General features: G+C 35.2%; 1 protein-coding gene across 1 annotated transcript in view; it reads right to left on the reverse strand.

The window, feature by feature from the left end:
• Positions 1-2860: 2860 nt before the first annotated feature.
• Positions 2861-18738, reverse strand: part of NUDCD1 (NudC domain containing 1) — a 19273-nt gene continuing 3395 nt past the window's right edge. The window contains 6 exon segments of the mRNA XM_008949895.1: positions 2861-3273; positions 6421-6580; positions 8130-8255; positions 10524-10668; positions 15604-15811; positions 17548-17723. Of these exon segments, the coding sequence (XP_008948143.1) occupies positions 2981-3273; positions 6421-6580; positions 8130-8255; positions 10524-10668; positions 15604-15811; positions 17548-17723 (1108 nt within the window). The 3' untranslated portion in view covers positions 2861-2980.

Raw genomic sequence — 18738 nt, forward strand, 5'->3', positions numbered from 1 at the left:
TTTTATTTATCATCTGTTTATATGGTCATCAACTCTTGATCAAATTAGAAGCCAGTGTTCCTGGTCTCTTTACAACTAGATGTATCCATCTAGTACCTCATGCCCATATTTTAGATCCCTCATGTGCAAGCCTAATTCAGTTATTCAGGAAATTCCAATAAATTTTTCAATCTTAAATTACAATAAGGTACTCTGTATTTATTAGAGGGGACACGTGGAACAGGGAGGATGAACAGCTTCAAAGAGAAAAATCATTAAAGGCCAATCAGTAGCAATTTCAGTGATAAAGTGACTGGATCTTATTTATTTTCCCATTAAACCTCACTTGTTTTGATAAAAATAAATGCTTAGCTCTCCTGTACCATTTCTTTCAACTTGAGGCATCTGTTCAATATTTGGCCTCTGAGCTGTTTAAGTTTGGGTATAATGCAATACTGTGATACCTTATCTTTATTCCTCAGCAGAGAGAAAACTCCACAGAATTCATAACTGCTCTTTTCACATAAGGCAGTTATCATGACATTACAACATATTTATGCCAGACTTAGAGGTGTTGGCATTTTGATGCGACACAACAACATCCCCAGGAAAACTTAAAAAAGAGAAAATAAAAAGAGATAAACCAAAACCACAATACAGATTCCAAGCAGCCTTGGAATTAATAATCAGAATTTCTTCACATTTGAGATCTTATTCCCAAGTGTAATTCCACATTTCAGCATACAGCAAAATATTTATACTTAAGGTCAGACTGTTGGCCTTACAACAGATGACTCACAAGCAAGATAATGAAGAGTCTATGCTTTGCTGTCAGTAATATTAAAAGATTCTCCTCTCTGGAATCCACCCCATCTTCTCCAGTACTTCAAGGCAGTATGAATACACAGATGTCTGTGCCTATGTAAATGAAAACACAAACACATACACAGGCAGCTCTTCCACAATCAAAATGCAACTAATACATTAAGAAAAGCGAGTGGATAATGTATAAACATCAGAGCAAAACAAAAGTGACACTCTAAAATGATAAATTCTTTCAAATTGAGTTTCTTGTATTGTTCTTGGCAATTCCTTTCAAGTCCAAATTTAACTAGATTGCAAAGACATGCTGGAATGGTTTATAAAGGATATTTTGTCTAGAGCATTAGATTAGTAAAGATTATGAGACTATTTTCCAGGTTTGCATCTGAACTTCTTAATTTTATCTGTCATCATGTTTTAATTGATACAGCTACCAGTTTTCACAGAAATTAACAAGGAGTGCAACAGTGCACCTCTTGGCAACAGACGTGACCTTGCAGTGCAAGGCATGCTTCAGAGACAGCTCCTTAACATGACAAATCTTATTTTAAGGAATTTCTTATTTCTGTTTTGTTTCAGCAGCACAGAAAGGATGCACATTTGACATTTATAGAAAATCTTTAACATAATTAAAAAAACCCTTTATTAATAAATTTAACAATTTTTTTCCTTTATTTAAACTTGTAGAATACATGATACATTCCAAATATGCAGCCAAGGAAATGATTGAAAAAGACTACTAGAAATAAAAAATGCAAGTCTGTAATAGCCAAGTATTTTCTCGGAAATACTGTAGACAGATTGTGATAGGGATCTCAGCAATTACTGTGTTATAAAATGTAACATTTCAAGAAATAAAATCCTCAAAAAACTGAAGTATGGTTCTCAGAAAACCACCACTTTCAAATATTCATATTCTAGACTTTGTATAAATCTACATTAATATGTTAAACAAACAAGCCTTAAAATTAAGTGAACACAGAAATGGAAATGCTGGCAGGAAGTGTCTGCCTGTGGCTTGCAGCCATTTAATTATGTTAGCTTGCTGTGCAACAGCATGCAAGTTCCTGAAGGCAACCAATCTTTTAAATAATACAATGTTCTTAACTCTCATAGAAAGCAAAATAAAAGAGACACTATCTGATATATTCTTTCTGAGAACACCACGATTGCAAATAGATGAGTAACATGGAAAAGGAATGAACCTCTTCCCCACGTTCAGTTGTTTCCAGGAGCAAACAAGGACTCCCTTGAAGTAGACACACAGTATTTACATTGGTATCTGAACAGAAGCAGCACTTCTGAGCTTCCCATTTCAAGTTACAATACAGGTGCTTTGTCTGTTGGCCATTTGCTCATTTAAATTAGTCACTTGAGATGAAGTACAGTGTAAAAGTAAAATGACACAACTGAGAGTGTAACTAGACCTTGATTAATAATATTCAAAATGTAATCACCAGCTATACATTGACCCTTACTTTGCTTCAGGAAAAAGTTGCTAAAAGCTGTTCTAGTGTCTCTTAAAATATGAACAGATTTCACTGCAAGCATGAGTTCCAACTCAACAATATAAAAGCTGCATATACAATGAAATTACTCCATTTGAATTAATTACCTGTATAAGAAACTTAAAACTCCATTCTTCCAAATCACATATTACACACTAATGAATATTGAAATATTATTAACTTTTTTGGCCAACAGTATTTGGATTTTGGCTATTTTTTTTCTTTATGATACACACTTCTTTACTTTGCATATCATATGCTTGTAAAGCAAGGGTTTATTTTCTAGATTTGACTTACTTCCTTCACAGATAAACAGTGGTATTTAAAACCAGAAGTGAATTCTCGAAACTCAGAACTATGGCAGAGTCATGTGGGAAAAAAAAATGCATTAATCTATTCACCTGTGCAGTAGCAGCCTCTGACAATTGCTCTGAGAAAGCCATTAGTGCAGAGGACATTTTCCCACAGCTCTGGAAACACTTACTTCAGAGACAGCAGCAAGGCTGAGAAAATGGCTCACTTACAGATAAATTCTAATGAAAAAAAAAATTGATTCCCCTGTAAAATATCTGCTTTTTAAGCTTCAGAAAATTGTACTGAACTTCTCAGATCACTTATCTACCCAGTACTTAAACAAATTGTTAACACAAACTACAGAATATGTTGAATAGTTAATTTCCAGAGTTCACCTTTATTAAAAACAAGGTTTTTGTTGTGAGAACAAATAATCTCTCAGTCGTAGCTTGAAAGCCTAAGATGGGATCATTGGCTTCCAGGGTTGCCACTAGCTGCTTAGCAACCTGTCCTACTTGTCTTCCTTCCTTCCTGTTGTAGAGAACTGTGGACAGAGGGGCCGGCTGGCGATAGATGAAAACTCGTCGCAAGCACTCACAGAGAGCAGCAAAGGAGTAATCTGGAGCACAAGCCATGAACTTCTTGTCTTGCTTTGATGCTTGGACGTAGCCTGCAGAGCCCAAAGAGAAGCAGAAGGGATAATTAATATACTGGTTTCAACACCACTGCGCTATGAGAAAATCAAGCTCAGCTTAAAAAACAATATGCAATTACTACCAAAAAAAAAACCAAAACCAAGGTTATTACATAAGACAATAATTTTTGGAGGTATGCACTCACCCATTTAATACCAATACACAAATCTTCTGTATGTCTTCCTGAGTGGCTTTTGGATGCATGTGTATGTACAGCTAGATACTGTTCCCACATTTAGCCCCTCTCTGCCTCACAAAGTCTTCCATTTCCTCAGGAGGATCATAAGGCACGAATACACATCTTGGCCCAATATTAGTAGTCTAAGCAAAAAAATCCTCTCCCCTCATCTCCCAGTTTTTCATTACATTTACAATTTAAGATTTCTAAGCCTAGCTCGTCTTCAACAAACACTTAAAAATCATCTTCTATTTAAAACAGTCTGAAAAGAATCATGTTACTTTTCAACACACTGTAATCATTTTAATATTCAATGAGAAGGAAAAACCTTCCTTTTCCTCTTCCATCACAGAATTCAGTTGTTCACAGACCTATTTCAGACTGATTTCTTTTCACATTTTCAAAAAGAGACTCGAGACACAATCTTTGCAAAGTACCTACCATCTTTCTGAAAGGTTATTTGCTGCACTTCCACTGAACAATGCATGGCAATGGTTATTACTAAGACAGCACCTCTGAGAACAGCAAGCACAATAGGATTGACTTTTTTTGGCTCTCCCTCTTTCATTTATTACCACTAATAAATGGGTAGAGGTCACTGGGTAGAGGTCAAAGTACTTGTACTGGGGCTGGCTGGGATGGAGATAATTTCCTTCAAAGCAGACCCTAAAGTGTTGTGTTTTGAATTTGTGACTACAACAATGTTAATACAACATGATTTTTTTTTTTTTTTGGCTACTGCTGAGCAGCACTTGCATATTGTCATGGCTTTCTACTTTTCCAGCTCTGCCCACCCCTGCAATAGGTTGGGGATGCACAAGAAGCTGGGAGGGGACCCAACCATGACAGCTGACCCAAACTGACCAAACAGCTCAACCTACGAGCTTTCCTGCTTTTGCTCCCCCAGTTCTCTCCTGTCTCAGTAGGTTGTGGGATTTTTGTTTGTTTGGTTTGGTTTTTTTAATGTTTAAATGCTTTCTTTCAATAGAAATTTGTTAGGACAGATATACAGAACAAAGAACTTGGTCCCTCCAGTTTCCCTTTGGTTTCTTCCTTAGGTTTCAGTCCAAGAATTGAACCGGAAAATATTAATTTTTCAATCACCATCCTTATATAGCTTGTTAAAAAGTAATTCCAAAAGTTCAAGCAGAGGAAGAAGGAAATTGGGCTAATACCATTGCTTTGGTCACTATAATATATACTGTAAGTTTTGGAAAATTAGATATTGAATCTAGAAGATACTAATTTTTACTGCTAGCTCTTGCAAAGTACTTCTAAATTGGGTTGTATATAAACAAGCTGATGACTTACATCAACTCTGGCACATAAAAAATGAACTAGATTTGTACAAGATGTGTGAACTTCAATACAAAACTGTAAAATGACAGTAGAATAAGGAGAAAGAAGAGGAACAACATTGGTTTTTAAGACCTTAGTTACAAAAAGCTCAAAGATATCATAATTTCCTTCCTGCTATTTTCCAAATAATAGAAACACATTCATAAAACAGTAATACAAAGTCAGCATAGAAGCTTGAAACTAATACTAATTTGAAAAAACATTTTAATTCTTACCATCCACTTTTTTTTCCCCAGCATAAAGTAATTTGAAATGAGTAAACAGAGAACAAAGCCTGAAATTAATCTCTTTTGTTAGAGGATTTGTTAAGATGCTCACAGCTTAATTTGATATTAAGTTAAAATAACAGAAGATCACTCATATTACATAACTAAATAAATTGAAAAAAAAAACAGAACAAAACCAATTATGTGTTATGGTAACCTATGTGAGCTCTATAAACCAGCTAATATCTTCCCTTTCATCTTGGACCCAGACTGAGAGTGGTGTGGGCAAACAAAGGCATCTGCAGCACAGGGGGAATAAACTGTCCCACTCACTGCACCATTCAAGGAACGGGTCCAGAGAAGGCTCAGAGAATGTGAAGGCTGCAGCTGCCACAGCAGAAGGAAATTCTGGACCAGACTGATTTTAAAGAAAGCAAATTTATCTGTTTCTTACTTGAAAGGTACAACACTGGCCTACGTGGACCATCCCGTTTGATGGGATAAGGTAACTCTTATTCTTGCATCCATATTTTTAAAGTACTTTTTGCTTCTCAGTTTGTGGATCCTTCTTCTAACATGGTTAATAAACAAAGTTTTAGTCCTGATTCCATGAACTGAGCAGTAACGAACGATCCTTCACAACCACATTTTCTGCTTTTCTGTCAGTCTGTAATTTTAGAAGAGTTAGAATCCTCTTGAGCTAGAACTGCCACAGGTATGCACTTTATTAACTTTTCCTTTCATGATTTTTTTATTTTTTTTTTTTATTTCATTACAGGTTTCCCAGTCCACAAAGCTTTGCAGCAGAGGGTTCCATAGCTTAAATGGATACAGGAGAAGTATTTCTTTTAGCTTCTTTTGAACATACTATGTACCAGAATCATTTGATGAACCTAGGTCTTACACCAGAAGAAGCAGTAATCATGTTCAATGCTCCAGACTTGCCACCTGACATGAGATAGGAAAAAATCTAAAGGTCACCTACTTAAACATTTTACCATAAGCGTATATAGACCTATGACTAGGCCATATATAGACCAATGAACTGCAGCTGTTTCCCTGACGATTTCTGTGTGGTGTTGGGGTGGTGATTGTGCCTTTAAGTCTGTAACTGAAGTTTACTTATCTAAGGAACTCTCCTTTTTACTGTGCAGTACTGTGCTTGCATCCTATTATGGGCTGAAAAGGCTTGTTTGCCTCCCAAAGAGTAAACATCTTATTACTTATGTTCTAATAATTAAGCCCTCATGCTGTTATCATCAGAATGATAGTATCTTTCCATTTCAATTTAATTAAACAAAGTAGCAACAGAAGCAGTACTAAGAGTATTCAGGTAGAAAAGTCTGAGATAGAGTGTGACACACAAGTTGGTTTTGTACCTAAAGCATTAAAAGTTGCAATGTGTTCCCACATGTTCTCTGGTTGGTCAGGGTGAGGCTGCCAGAGAAGAGCATCAACATCGTGCCTCAGGCAAAAGCATGGCATTTCTTTGGGATCCCCAACAACTGAGAAGAGATACTGGTTGCTTCCAAGATGAATCTGAAAATGAAACAAAGAAATACAAAATATTGATTCAAAGCACAAACAGCAGATTCTGTCACACATGTTGCCAAAGTCAGACAATTAACAGCTTTATGTTAGCTGACAAAATGTTTCAATGCATTATGCTGCATCCCACTGAGCGGCAGCTCAATACACTACAGGCAGCTAATACATCCCAAGCAGATGCAATTAAGTTTCTTGACACAGGGAAACATTATGTCCACTCCACAAGCAAAAGGGAACGTTTCACCTAGAAATAGTACTCTAGGATATAAGAGCTTAACCTACAACTTGTAATGTTAGGAAAAGTATCTCTCTAAGTATTCACATCTGGTTTTCTGTAGTGCCAACAGGGAAGGAAATACTGTCCCTCTGCAATAGAAGTTGGTAAGCACTGGAACAAGGATTAGTAAGAACACTAAAATTATGAATTGAATACAATTTCTTATTTACTCACAATCAAATAAGTACTCATTATCAGAGTAGCACACTTCATCAACTATGTCCAGGCCACCAAAAACATTCAATACTACTTCTATTCACCAGGAATGACCGATTACATAAGAAAAGACAGACATATCCTGCCACCTGGATAAATGCTAGGAAGACTAAACAATAAAACAACACATATTTTGAGTTTTCTAGGTAAAGCCTTCTAAAAGAAGTTAATCGCAATATATTTAATGTAGCACTATGACCAGCAAATCCTCAAGGAGGAAAGAACAATCTGTTCCCTTAAAGTCTATCAAGGAAGAAGACTCAGGAATTCCTGTTTGTACTCAGAGCTGATCTACATCATTCATGTTACCAGATGAACAAATATATTTGAACTACTTTTTATATCCTCGATATCCTTCTTGTGGTAAGTAGCCCAAAACTGAACACAGTATTTGAGATGAGGCCTCACCAGTGCTGAGTACAGGGGAATAATCACTTTGAATATCCTCCTGGTCACACTATTTCTGATGCAGGCCAGGATGTTGTTAGCTTGCAAGCAGCTTTGAAGTCACCAGCAATCACCATTTCCAGCCAAAGGTACATAAGTATAAATTAAATTACTTACATAAGACAAGAAGTAAGCCTTATAGTACACAGCACTGACTAACCTGTAAACATCTGACATCCAAGTACCATGAAGTGATCTGTGCTCCAGCTCCTTAGTAAAAAGGGTCAACTTTCTACCAGTGTAACTGAAGTTACTCAGAAAAACACAAGTTAAGAAATGTAGAAGAATTCTACACCACTGAAAAAAGACTCCTTTCTTATAATAATTTTGACATAATTTTTCTTTTTCAAATGGCTCACTTGTGAATGTATATATGTATATACACACACTATAAATTAGAATAAAAGGAGCCTTGTTTTTAAATAACATTGAAGAATACATACTAACTGATAATTTTCTGTTGTTACTGGGATTTTACACCATGGCAGAATTTTATATGATTTCAAGAGTTTGCACAGATTTTTGTTCTGATAATAGAATTGAAGTTTCATATCACAAAAAATGTTTTATAATATTTCTGTAATAATTTGCAGCACTTACTATATGAGTGACTTTCAAGGTGTCACCATCAAATCTGCACAAGCTTGCACTATCTTCAAGAAAAGCATCACATTCTTCTAATTCTTGAGCATTACAAGGTGGTTTTTCCTTTTCAGGGTTTGGATTCTGAAATAAAAAGACAACAACCTACACTGAAAATCTGAGGTACTAAATATATATGTATATGTGTATATATATAAAAGCAAATCCTTCTATAACAAAAGAAGTTCAATTACAAGAAGAATCATTTGCATATCCTTACATACTTAAAGATCAAGCTATTATATACTTATTCAAAAGTAACAGAAACATTTGTGTTGTGGAGGACAGCACGAGAAGCAGGTACAACAGCCATTTCAGTTTAAGGAAAGGCATATATGCCACTAAAACATGGACAATAAATCCCCCTCTGTAAGCAGGATGAGTACACAATCCTGAAAACCTACACAGGTTTAGTAAATTTATGTCAGTGTAAGCTTCTTTCAGATTGCCATTGGAAATGGTATTAAAAATAGATTAATTTTGTAAGTAGCTCCAAATACATATCTCCTTTGTGCTTTGCTAAGAATTTAAACAAAAATAATGTTGTTATGCATATTTTTCAATGCACTCAAAACCAGAAAAAAGCCCATGTATTTTTTCACATCCCACAAGTCAAAAAAAAAAAAAAAAAAAGGAAAAACTGTCACTTTTACTACTAATTTGAGAGCAAGAGATAACAGTGTTGCATACAGAAACAGCTAATTTCTGCTAATGACATCTTTCTTGGGTAACTTTCCAAACAACCAAGCCATGTTACCTTTGTGATATATTTAAAGAACAAATTTTGTGATAACAAAAAGGGACCTTTATTGAACAGAAAGCAAATATGCACATTTCCTCCGCAAGTATGAATTAATGTTGCTTCTAGAACAAAAAAGACACCACCTTAACAACTACTGTAAGCTGAAACTTGAGGCCAAACAAAGTGTAAGGAAAGATTAGACAGGGCACTGACTCAAATGAGTTCTTGAGTTCCTGTACCCGTTCCTTCATCCATTTCAGCTGACTATTAAAACTTTTATTTTGGTCCAGGCCGTAAAGCGAAGGAGATGAGCACAAGTATTTTTTTAAAAGCTAGGGCAGTTTTTAAGTTCAAAGAAGAGATAACAGAGAAACATGAAAAATTGACAGAGAAATGTCCTTAAATGACAGAAACTAGTGAAATTAAGTGCCATGTACTACAGGCTAATGCACAAGACAACAGAGGGTATCTGTCTCCTTAGAGGCTAGACTCTGGGGTTCACCTCTCCTCTGTCAAGCACTGGTGGCCTATGGTTTACTGTTTCATTAGGCAGCTTTTGAAAAAACACTTCCAGGTAAATATTATTACCATATGCAATTGAAATGACCCAAAAGAATTCATATCTTTATTATATATACATAGCTAAAGTTGCAGTATAACTAAATATGTAACATTTATTTAAATGAACAGTTACTTAAGGAAAGACTTTTTTTTACATTATCATTATCACACACAAGCCAAAAAGCTGTAGCATTCCCCCCATACCCCCCCAAAAAATTCATCACTTTAAACTCAGTACGAGTTATAAAAGAGAAGAAATTTGAAGCTCCCAATAAACCTACAGTCAAAAGATATACTACAATATCTTGCCCACAAATAATGAGGGAGAGAAGACAGAAATCAATTTAGAGCACTAAACAGTTTATTTTAATAACACTTTTCAGCCTTATTAAAAAAAGTAATAATCCCAAACTAATATATTAAAGACCCACAGGGAGTCACACTTCACAAGTTTTAGATGAGATGCCATTTTCTAATTAAACCAAAAGAGGAAGTATCAAACAAGCAGTAGTTAAAAATTACATTTTATTTTACATAGACTTCCTTGTCTAACAATAATGCCAGAAAGTTCATGAGTCATGCCTGTGTTTTCCTAAATTTTCCTTTTAAAAATATCACTTACACTCATAGCCTGTAAGTCAAGTGCAGTATCCTTAGAAGGACAGTATAAAAGTGCTGTTAACCTACTGATAAAAAAGAAACAGACATCCTTCAAAATTACTTAAATCAACTGCTTTAAATCAAATTGCCACATTTCAAGTGGTGGGAACAAAATTTATTTTCCCTGTTAAGTCAGACTTCTGTTTTGGTGCACAGACACTGTCTAAGCTACATTCAGCCCCCCATGAAGATGATATTACTGTTCAATTATATTCACAAACCTAGTGCCATTAGTTTGTAACAGTTTTGGTTAAAATTTAACACAGAGTTAGGATTCTGAATAGTAAGTGAACTGATGAGCTCTGTCAATGAAGTGTGAATTAGGATATCAAGAAAAGACAACATGCAAATGTACAAGAATTTTCAATGTTTTGTTTTCATCTCCTTACCATTACTTCAGAGGTAAGATGCATTAGGCTGTCAGATATTTCAGAGCGCTGGGAAGAGTCCATAATGAATTCCCCTCTTGTGTCACCAAGTATTAGCTCTGGCCACTGGGATCCCTCGTTTTTCTTAATTAGAGAAATCTCCAAACTAATATGCAAATAAAAGACACAGAGTAGTACATGAAAACACTGTAGCCATTTCTCAGATTAATCAAAAAACTCTAAATGTAGATCTGAGCACTACTGCTCTCCAAACTGAATTAATAATGAAAATCACATAATAGAAACCATTAGCATTCAATTTATAAAATAAACTATTGTAATGGGAAATATTCTAAAGAAAAACAGGCCAAGGGGATGCGATTCCTAAAAGCCTAAATGCAAAGAGAATGTATTCATGTAGGTGTCCTCAGAGTTCTCGGTGTAAATGCAGTGTCCCCTGAAGCAGTCATTAAAATATTTTAAATGCTGTGGGTCACCTGTAAAGAAGTCTATTCAAAGCATGACAGAATTTCACTACAGAGTTTTCTTTGAAACATGAGAACTTAACAGGGCTACTCAAGTGTACACTACCTCTATATAAAATCTAGGATGAAAATATTTGTATTTTATACACCTCAGATACACTACAACAGTTAATTATCTACATTTTGTATCTAGAATCATATAGCAGAAGAGATATTCTTTCAGTAACCTTAAAAAATTAAATGTAAGAGAACATGATATAACCATTATGAATAACTGAATAAAGAGAAAACAACAGACATAGCCCGACACACCAACACAGCAATTCCATTTCAATACTGTGTTAGACCAACTCATGGATTTAATGATAAAATCAGAGTTAGTTTTATAATATTCACTTTCTAGATACACTCAGAAGGTCTACAATGACAGTCTTTTATCTGACCGAACAGGAAAACCTTCTAAGTTACTAACTACTGCACCACAGTAATAACTATTTGGTAAACTCTGAGTAAGTTTCTGAAGCAATTACCTTGTTATTAGAAATAACATATTTTTACAGATCTAGACTTTTAATCAACAGATTTAAAGTGGTAGTGGAGTACTAACACCAACAATAGAGTGCAACTTATTACACTAAAATGTATAATTACTATTTTCCATTAAAATAGAAGCCTGAGATTCATGCAATATTCTTACTTGATTGATAAAGAAAATGAGTTACTCATATGAATTATTTTTCACTATGATAATTAACAGCTAAAGTCACATTTTAGTATATAATATTATCTATATACAAATATTAGTCTCTCCATTTAGTTCTTTTGGAAAGTAACTATCTTTAGAGTTAAACTTTTGGGAAAAAGCTCAGATTTTTTTTACAAGAGAAACCAAAGGAAAAACACAGAATCATAGAATAATCTCAAGTTGGAAGGGACCATAATGATCATTGAGTCCAACTTCCTCCTCCTCACAGGCCTGCCTAAAAACTAAACCACATGGCTACAAAAAGAAATGGAAAAAAAAATATAACTGGATGTCTTGCAGAGAATGTCCTGATAGCTTTATTATAACCAAATCTCACAAGGTATATGCACCTGTATACTTCACACAGAAGTTCAAACAAAGCATTAAGGAAGAATATTGACATCAAGCTTGTCCAAGCACCCAGAAGACAGTATTAGCTCTACTGTATCTTTTTTCACTTTGTATTTTTTTAGTACTGTATTAGTTGTAATTTAAAACTGTAATGGCTTTTTTCCCCTGTTTTCTACTTGAAACTCGAGACTTCATGGCATCAGAATGCTATGGCTAATATAAAGTCTATTTTTCCCTGAGTCTTCTCAAAATCTCTCCTTAAATGGTCATATTTTCCACAACATTATGGTTAGGAACATTACTGTGCCATTGAAATGAACCTGTACTCTCCCCACTTACTGCATGCTGGTTCAGGGTTATAGGATTAGAGTTTGTGTACCTCAGAATCTCTCAGAGGAAACTAAATTGGAAACTCTGTGGGCAACTCTGTGGACAGAGTCTCACAGAACAGGTATTAGATACTGAAAATAAAGGGGATCAATAAAACCATCTGCCCTGCTCTAAGGCTCTTTCTGGTAAAAAATGAAGTGCCATTTCCCTATTGCATAATTACCTTTATTACAATATATTGCATTCAGAATAACTAAACTGTAAGAACAGTAATAAATCTACAGCAAAAAAGGGAAAAAAAGAAGCACTGATTATAAAACAAAGTTAAGACAGACTGGTACTATAAAATAAAGAGACCGAGCAGAGAACACCAGCAGACATTTCACACCGCCTCAGAAATGGGCACAACTAATGCGCTCCAGCTGGTCCTGCCCCACGACCAGGAGGGATACTGTTAGGAGCTTTAAGGCAGAGTTTTTCTTAATCAAAGATATTCTTGATCCTCAAATCTAATAAATAGATTTAAGCGTTTTTGTTGCACTCAAGTGCTGGCTTTGGCTGGGATAGAGTTAATTTTCCTCACAGCAGCTGGTGTGGTACTATGTTTTGGATTTGGTTTTGATTTGGATATGGGAAGCACAATGGTATTGTGACTAAACCATGTATTGCAATAGCTGTATTTTGCTAACTGTAATTTACACTTCTGCTGAGTTTTCAGTGTGCTTTGTATCACTCTGCTAAAGCAGAAATCCCATGTAACATGTTCTTCAAATAAGTAAATTTGATCATTACACCCTCCATGCTTGGAGTATCTAAACACTCTGACAGTTGCAATACAACAGCAGCAGCTGAAAAACAAAAATGTTATTTTGGTTGACACGAACAAATCAGTACCAATACCTCCTATATCCAAACATCTTTTATATGTTAACAGAAGTACCAGAGGTAGCCAGTTAAAAAGAGACTTAACTTTCCATCCTGTAGCCTACTACTGCAAATATGGCCACTAAAAAGTTTATGAAAAAACAACCTAACCTCACAAATTTAGTACTGTAACAGTGAAACCCAACTGATTTAAACTTATTCTTATTTAAATATGGGCACTTCTACTACTCTGTACTCCTTTTGTGACCATGTACTAATTATAATAGCTGTGATATTAACTAAGCCTACAATAACTACCAACTCTATAGATGGACAGCACTGGTTAGAATACATTACCTGTATTGAAGAAATATTTGGGTGCATAAATTCACAGATATTAAGAGGAGAATAGCTGAAGAACCTGGACAACTCTGTCTTGCAGTAAGACTGTGCATATCAATATGATAGCTGAGGACTTGCTCACAAATCCCTACCTGAACATATAAGAGACTAATATGAGACTTCTAAATAATGAAACACAGCCCCAGGTTAAATGAACAATGCACTGAGTTACAGACCATAAAATACATGAACTTTTCAAAATTCAGAAATATGATCATAAATCTCTTAAGAGCAGAAAACGATTAGTCTGTTCCAGGCTTTCAGACAAACCTCCCTCAGGCTGACAAACGGAAACCCAGCAGTAGAATTGACCAGAGAAGCTATAAAAATTCCAAGGTACATTCATAGGTAACATGGGCTTAGAGTACAAAGAACAAGACCACAAAAGCGTAGATCAACTACTTGTTGATACTTGTTGTTTGCATCCACCAAAACCCCTAAAGCAATGACTGACCATGTCATTAAGATTAGTTTAGTCACTAAGATCTGAAGGGCCCTCCAGAGGCTCTATCAATGATACCGAGTCTAGGTAGAAAGCAAAATTAGATATCCAAAATCAGGTTTCAATTCCCCACCAGAGAACTAAAATTCTAGAATTAAAAGGTTTTGAAACATAAAAAAAGGTAAATTTTACTACAGTTTTCAGATCTCTGAATTCTTTTTTACTTCTCCTCTTCATTCTTTCATATCTTTATTTCAGAAAGAGACAACTAAAATTTACCTCTCAAATAAAGCCGTGAGCATTTCTATTTGAGGTCTACAGCATATTAAGTATACACACAGTAATTTTATATCATGTACATAATGTACAATGGATTAGGAAAATGTAAGGAATTTTTAAGTCAAGCCTGACTAATTTCTGTTACATTATTACCAAAAAGCTTCTGTTTGTGGAAAGTCGAAGAGAAATTCTTAACACAAACAACAGGGCAAATCCAGGCCTATACAAAAAAAAAATTGTTGAACCAATTAAGTTTACTTTGTTTACAAAGCTATGTTTAACATTTTGATATCCGGGTTGGTTTCTTTTTATTATCATTTTCATTTGCTTGGTTGTTTTTTTTTTGGTTGTGGTGTTTTGTTTTTTTTTTTTTTTTGGTTGGTTGGTTGGTTTTTTTCCTGGCTATTTGGAAAAAAAAAGTTTTTATTACTTCAAAATATTAATTAATTTACTTACTGAATTTTGACCAAAGTTTCATAACTATATGATACACTTTCTGAAAATCACAGAACAGTTTACCTATTCAATTTTCCTCTGTGATCCACTAGAATTGAATGGGCAAGACTATTCTCAAGGAGAACTAAAAAAACCAGGTAGCCATACAGACAGGTAATGATACAGACACCCATGGGTTAGTCTCCAGTAGCTCATATCACCAAACACTGTTTTACAAAGACAACTGACACCATTAGAACAGGACATTAACCTGTCTACCAATAAACACAGGCAAAGCCTGTGAAAACAGTTTGAGGAGATTAACCTTATGAGCACCAAGGCATCTCTAATGTTGCTAAGAACTCTAGTTCACAGCTCAGTAGTGGAAATTCAATTTCCTGGTCTGATACAGGTACAGCTGTCAGCGCAGTTATGCACAATGCCTTTTTTTTTCAGAAATAAAAGAATTTATTATTTTGGAAAGGCTGTTCTATGTTGTTGTGGAAAATAACTGGTCATGTAGCTTATAAGCAAATAATTGTAGAAGGAAGGGATTACTTTCACAACTAGCAAAAGAAACAAAATTGTAAGACAGCATTGCACAAGCCAGTGAATCATTTTCAGCAGAGAAGATAATATTCTTGTAAGGAAGGATGCAGGGTGTAGTATTAGATAAGACCATTCTCAGAAAGGCCAGAAGTCAGAGATATGGTAGACACTTTGAAATCAATTCCTGTCAATAGGAAAGCTAAAATTAATATACAACACCTTTTGTTATCTCTAATTATCCATGTGCAGCTTTCATGGTCCACAGATGAATAGAGTGTTCCTTCCATCAAAGGCGGCTGGTCTTTCAGCCTAACACATATGTTATCAGGGGAAAAGTGTACTTTTATGTCATCCTTAGTGATATCTTGAGGAATATGAACTGCTATGGTCACATCATCTTCAGTCTGCTGCCAGTAATACAGAGGGTCTGCAATTGGAAGCACGCAGAAAAACACAAACTAGATTACAAATGCTGTCCCAGATTCCACAGCATGCAGTGCTGGGAGACATGGAATAGAAGTGTGGGGAAGAGTAGAATTTAACTTTTACTTTGAACAATTCACATAAAATACATTCTGATTATAACATGGAGAAACCTTTTTTTTTAGCCATCAAGTTCGTGTCCCTCACCTGAACCGTTAATATTCATGCCTATACTCAAATATGATGATAGAGTTATACTCTAGGCATTAACTATTACTCTAAGTTTATTGATAACCAAAATGTATTTAAACACGCTGAAACATTAATGATAAAATGCTCAGAAATATATGCCATCCAAAGATGTGAACATTTTTTTCTTACCTATTTTGCTGAAGCTACACTGACGATTCAACAGAAATGATATTAGAGGACCAGGTAGTCTTAATTTGCTTCAGTTAATGGAGATGAAAAAAAAACTGCCTGTCCAGAAGTAATCACTGATTTGGTCCTGGGTCTAGAACCTGCCTGATGTCCATCTTGATTATTAAACTGGTACAAGAAGTGGTCTTTTAAGAGAAACTTTTATATAAAAGGTAGGCTATGACAGCACGAGTGGGTAGGGCACAGCTGGTCACAGAAAACACAATGCATAGCTCTGCATAGATGCACAGCTGCACTGCTATAAAAGATAGAGTTCAATTGCTAGCACATCTTGTTTCAGTATCTGATATCCATTATACCTGCCATTTTATATAACCATGTAACTAACATTACATCCTACCTCAGGTTTAGCAAAAGACAAATTCTCTCTTAAAGAGGCATTAGACTTCCCTCTAAACTAGGAGTTTGGATTTCAGTACTTTCTCTACCATTAGATTTTTCTGTCATACAGAGTTTTCTGTAGGTATTTCTGCAAACACACTCCACACATCACAGACTTCTGGGCTTGGGTAACATCATACATGTGCATGTATATGCCTGAGATGAGCTGTGCTTGGAGAGTACGTTCCTTTAATCACACCTAGCACACAACTCAGTTAGGGGTACAATGTCACAGTTACCAGTCTGTAACATTAATACAGTCTAGAATGTTACACTATTGACAAAGACTGTGCTAGTATCATTCGGTTAGAACTGGTTCACTAACTACTGCCTCATATTGAGAAGCAAAATGCACCTGAAATAATGCAGTATAACTACATAAATATCACTGAGCTCTGCAATATTTAAGATAAACAACTTTATTAATAAAGTTTTTAGATACCCAATTTTGTTTTAATTGTAAAGAAAGTAAAATTTTCTGATTAACTATTTTGGAGAGTCAGTGGGTGTCACACTGCCCTCTCTTACCTAGAAAGACTGGCTTCTTGAGTACTTCAGTCAGATGCCTAAATTTAGGTGCTACCTCAGCAAACAAACTGCTGGTAAATACTTCATGTAGTTGTTTGCAAAATATCGTTTTCCCCAGGACAGCAAAATTCTCTAAGTGTCACCTACCCAAAAAAGTTTCTGATACAGGCTTATGCACAATGCAGCTTTCCAGGGTGAAAATTAAAAAACAAACATAAAAAATTTATACTTAAAAAAAATAATAATCTGGAAGATAGATAAAGACAAAAATATATTGCTAGTTTCCAAACAGATGCTAAACTGACAAGCTATTTCGTACACTGAGAGAGCAGTCTATCATAATCAGATAAGATTTACCTGATTTATCCGATTTCATAAGATATGTTTTACCTCTCTTTTCATTTGTTGTTTCTGCATCATCATTTTCTTCTAATTTGTCATCTTCATCTTGCACAAATTTGAACGGTTTGTAGGAAACGATCATTAGCCCATCCCCACTCGGCTCTATTGCTGCATAATGAGGGACTGATTTTCCTTGTAAAACTCTCCTTTTAAAGATTTCATGTCTATGATCACCTATAAAATAAAAATATCTTCAAAACATTAGTGTTAATATTTTTCTAGAAGACAAATTATTATACCAGAATCTCATTACACTTAAAAGAATACAAAGCATTCCTACCAGTTAAATCACAGGACTGTAGTTTAAAAACAAAATTTCTTGTTTTCCAACGAGTTGGTTAAAATATGTAAACCCTGCAATTAATCCAACATTGCATTTTTTTTTTTGTGATGTCTTTGCTGATCACATCTAGCCCAGCAATTCACAAAACCACTCACAGTCCCTGTACAAACAAGTTTTCAAAATACTCTTTGAGCTGCTGTAAAAACTTGAGAAGCAATGAAAGCGCCAGTGGTAACACTTTATGCACTATGGAAAATGCCTATCTTTCTCAGCTTTTGTAAAACATTGTCCTTTGAAAGGGAGGTCCCAGATGTTAGCTCCTGCTGACAAGGACCATGCCATTCCCTGCTAAGTACTGTTGACTCAAAACACCAGTAAGGTATCGGGTTCTAGCACGTTTGTTCTTTTTCCATTAGAATCTTACTGCCCTCAGTAACTGATCAACTTCTGTACAGTAACAGATTGTACAAATGGAGTTTTAGCAAATAAAAACCAAACAACTTGATAAAAGGTGATAAAATTATCCCCAGGAACTGTTTAGTTTTTCACATTTATGCTTTATCAAAAGAAATCGCTGTACTTGTAACTACAGCTTTACTTGAAACAAACTGGGAGCTCATTAGCAGAGACAATAGACAAGACCAAATTATAGTGCTAAAAATAACCTGTGCCACTCCAGTGTTCCAAAAATGTGTTTCTGTTTGACCTCAGTGTTAAGCTTAGAGAAATACCAAAGCTGTAGGAGAACACAAATAATGGGTAAGCCAGGTATAATTTGAGTCCTCTCAGCTGATTACTTTTTTTGATAAGTAATAAGTGGAGTAAAGAATTTATGGCATTTAACGGTGTTAATTAAAGCCCTCCTTTTTTTCCTAAAATGCTTGATCTGGGTGTAG

This window comes from Merops nubicus, unplaced genomic scaffold, assembly GCF_000691845.1.
Source record: "Merops nubicus isolate BGI_N331 unplaced genomic scaffold, ASM69184v1 scaffold12571, whole genome shotgun sequence".
Taxonomy (NCBI): domain Eukaryota; kingdom Metazoa; phylum Chordata; class Aves; order Coraciiformes; family Meropidae; genus Merops; species Merops nubicus.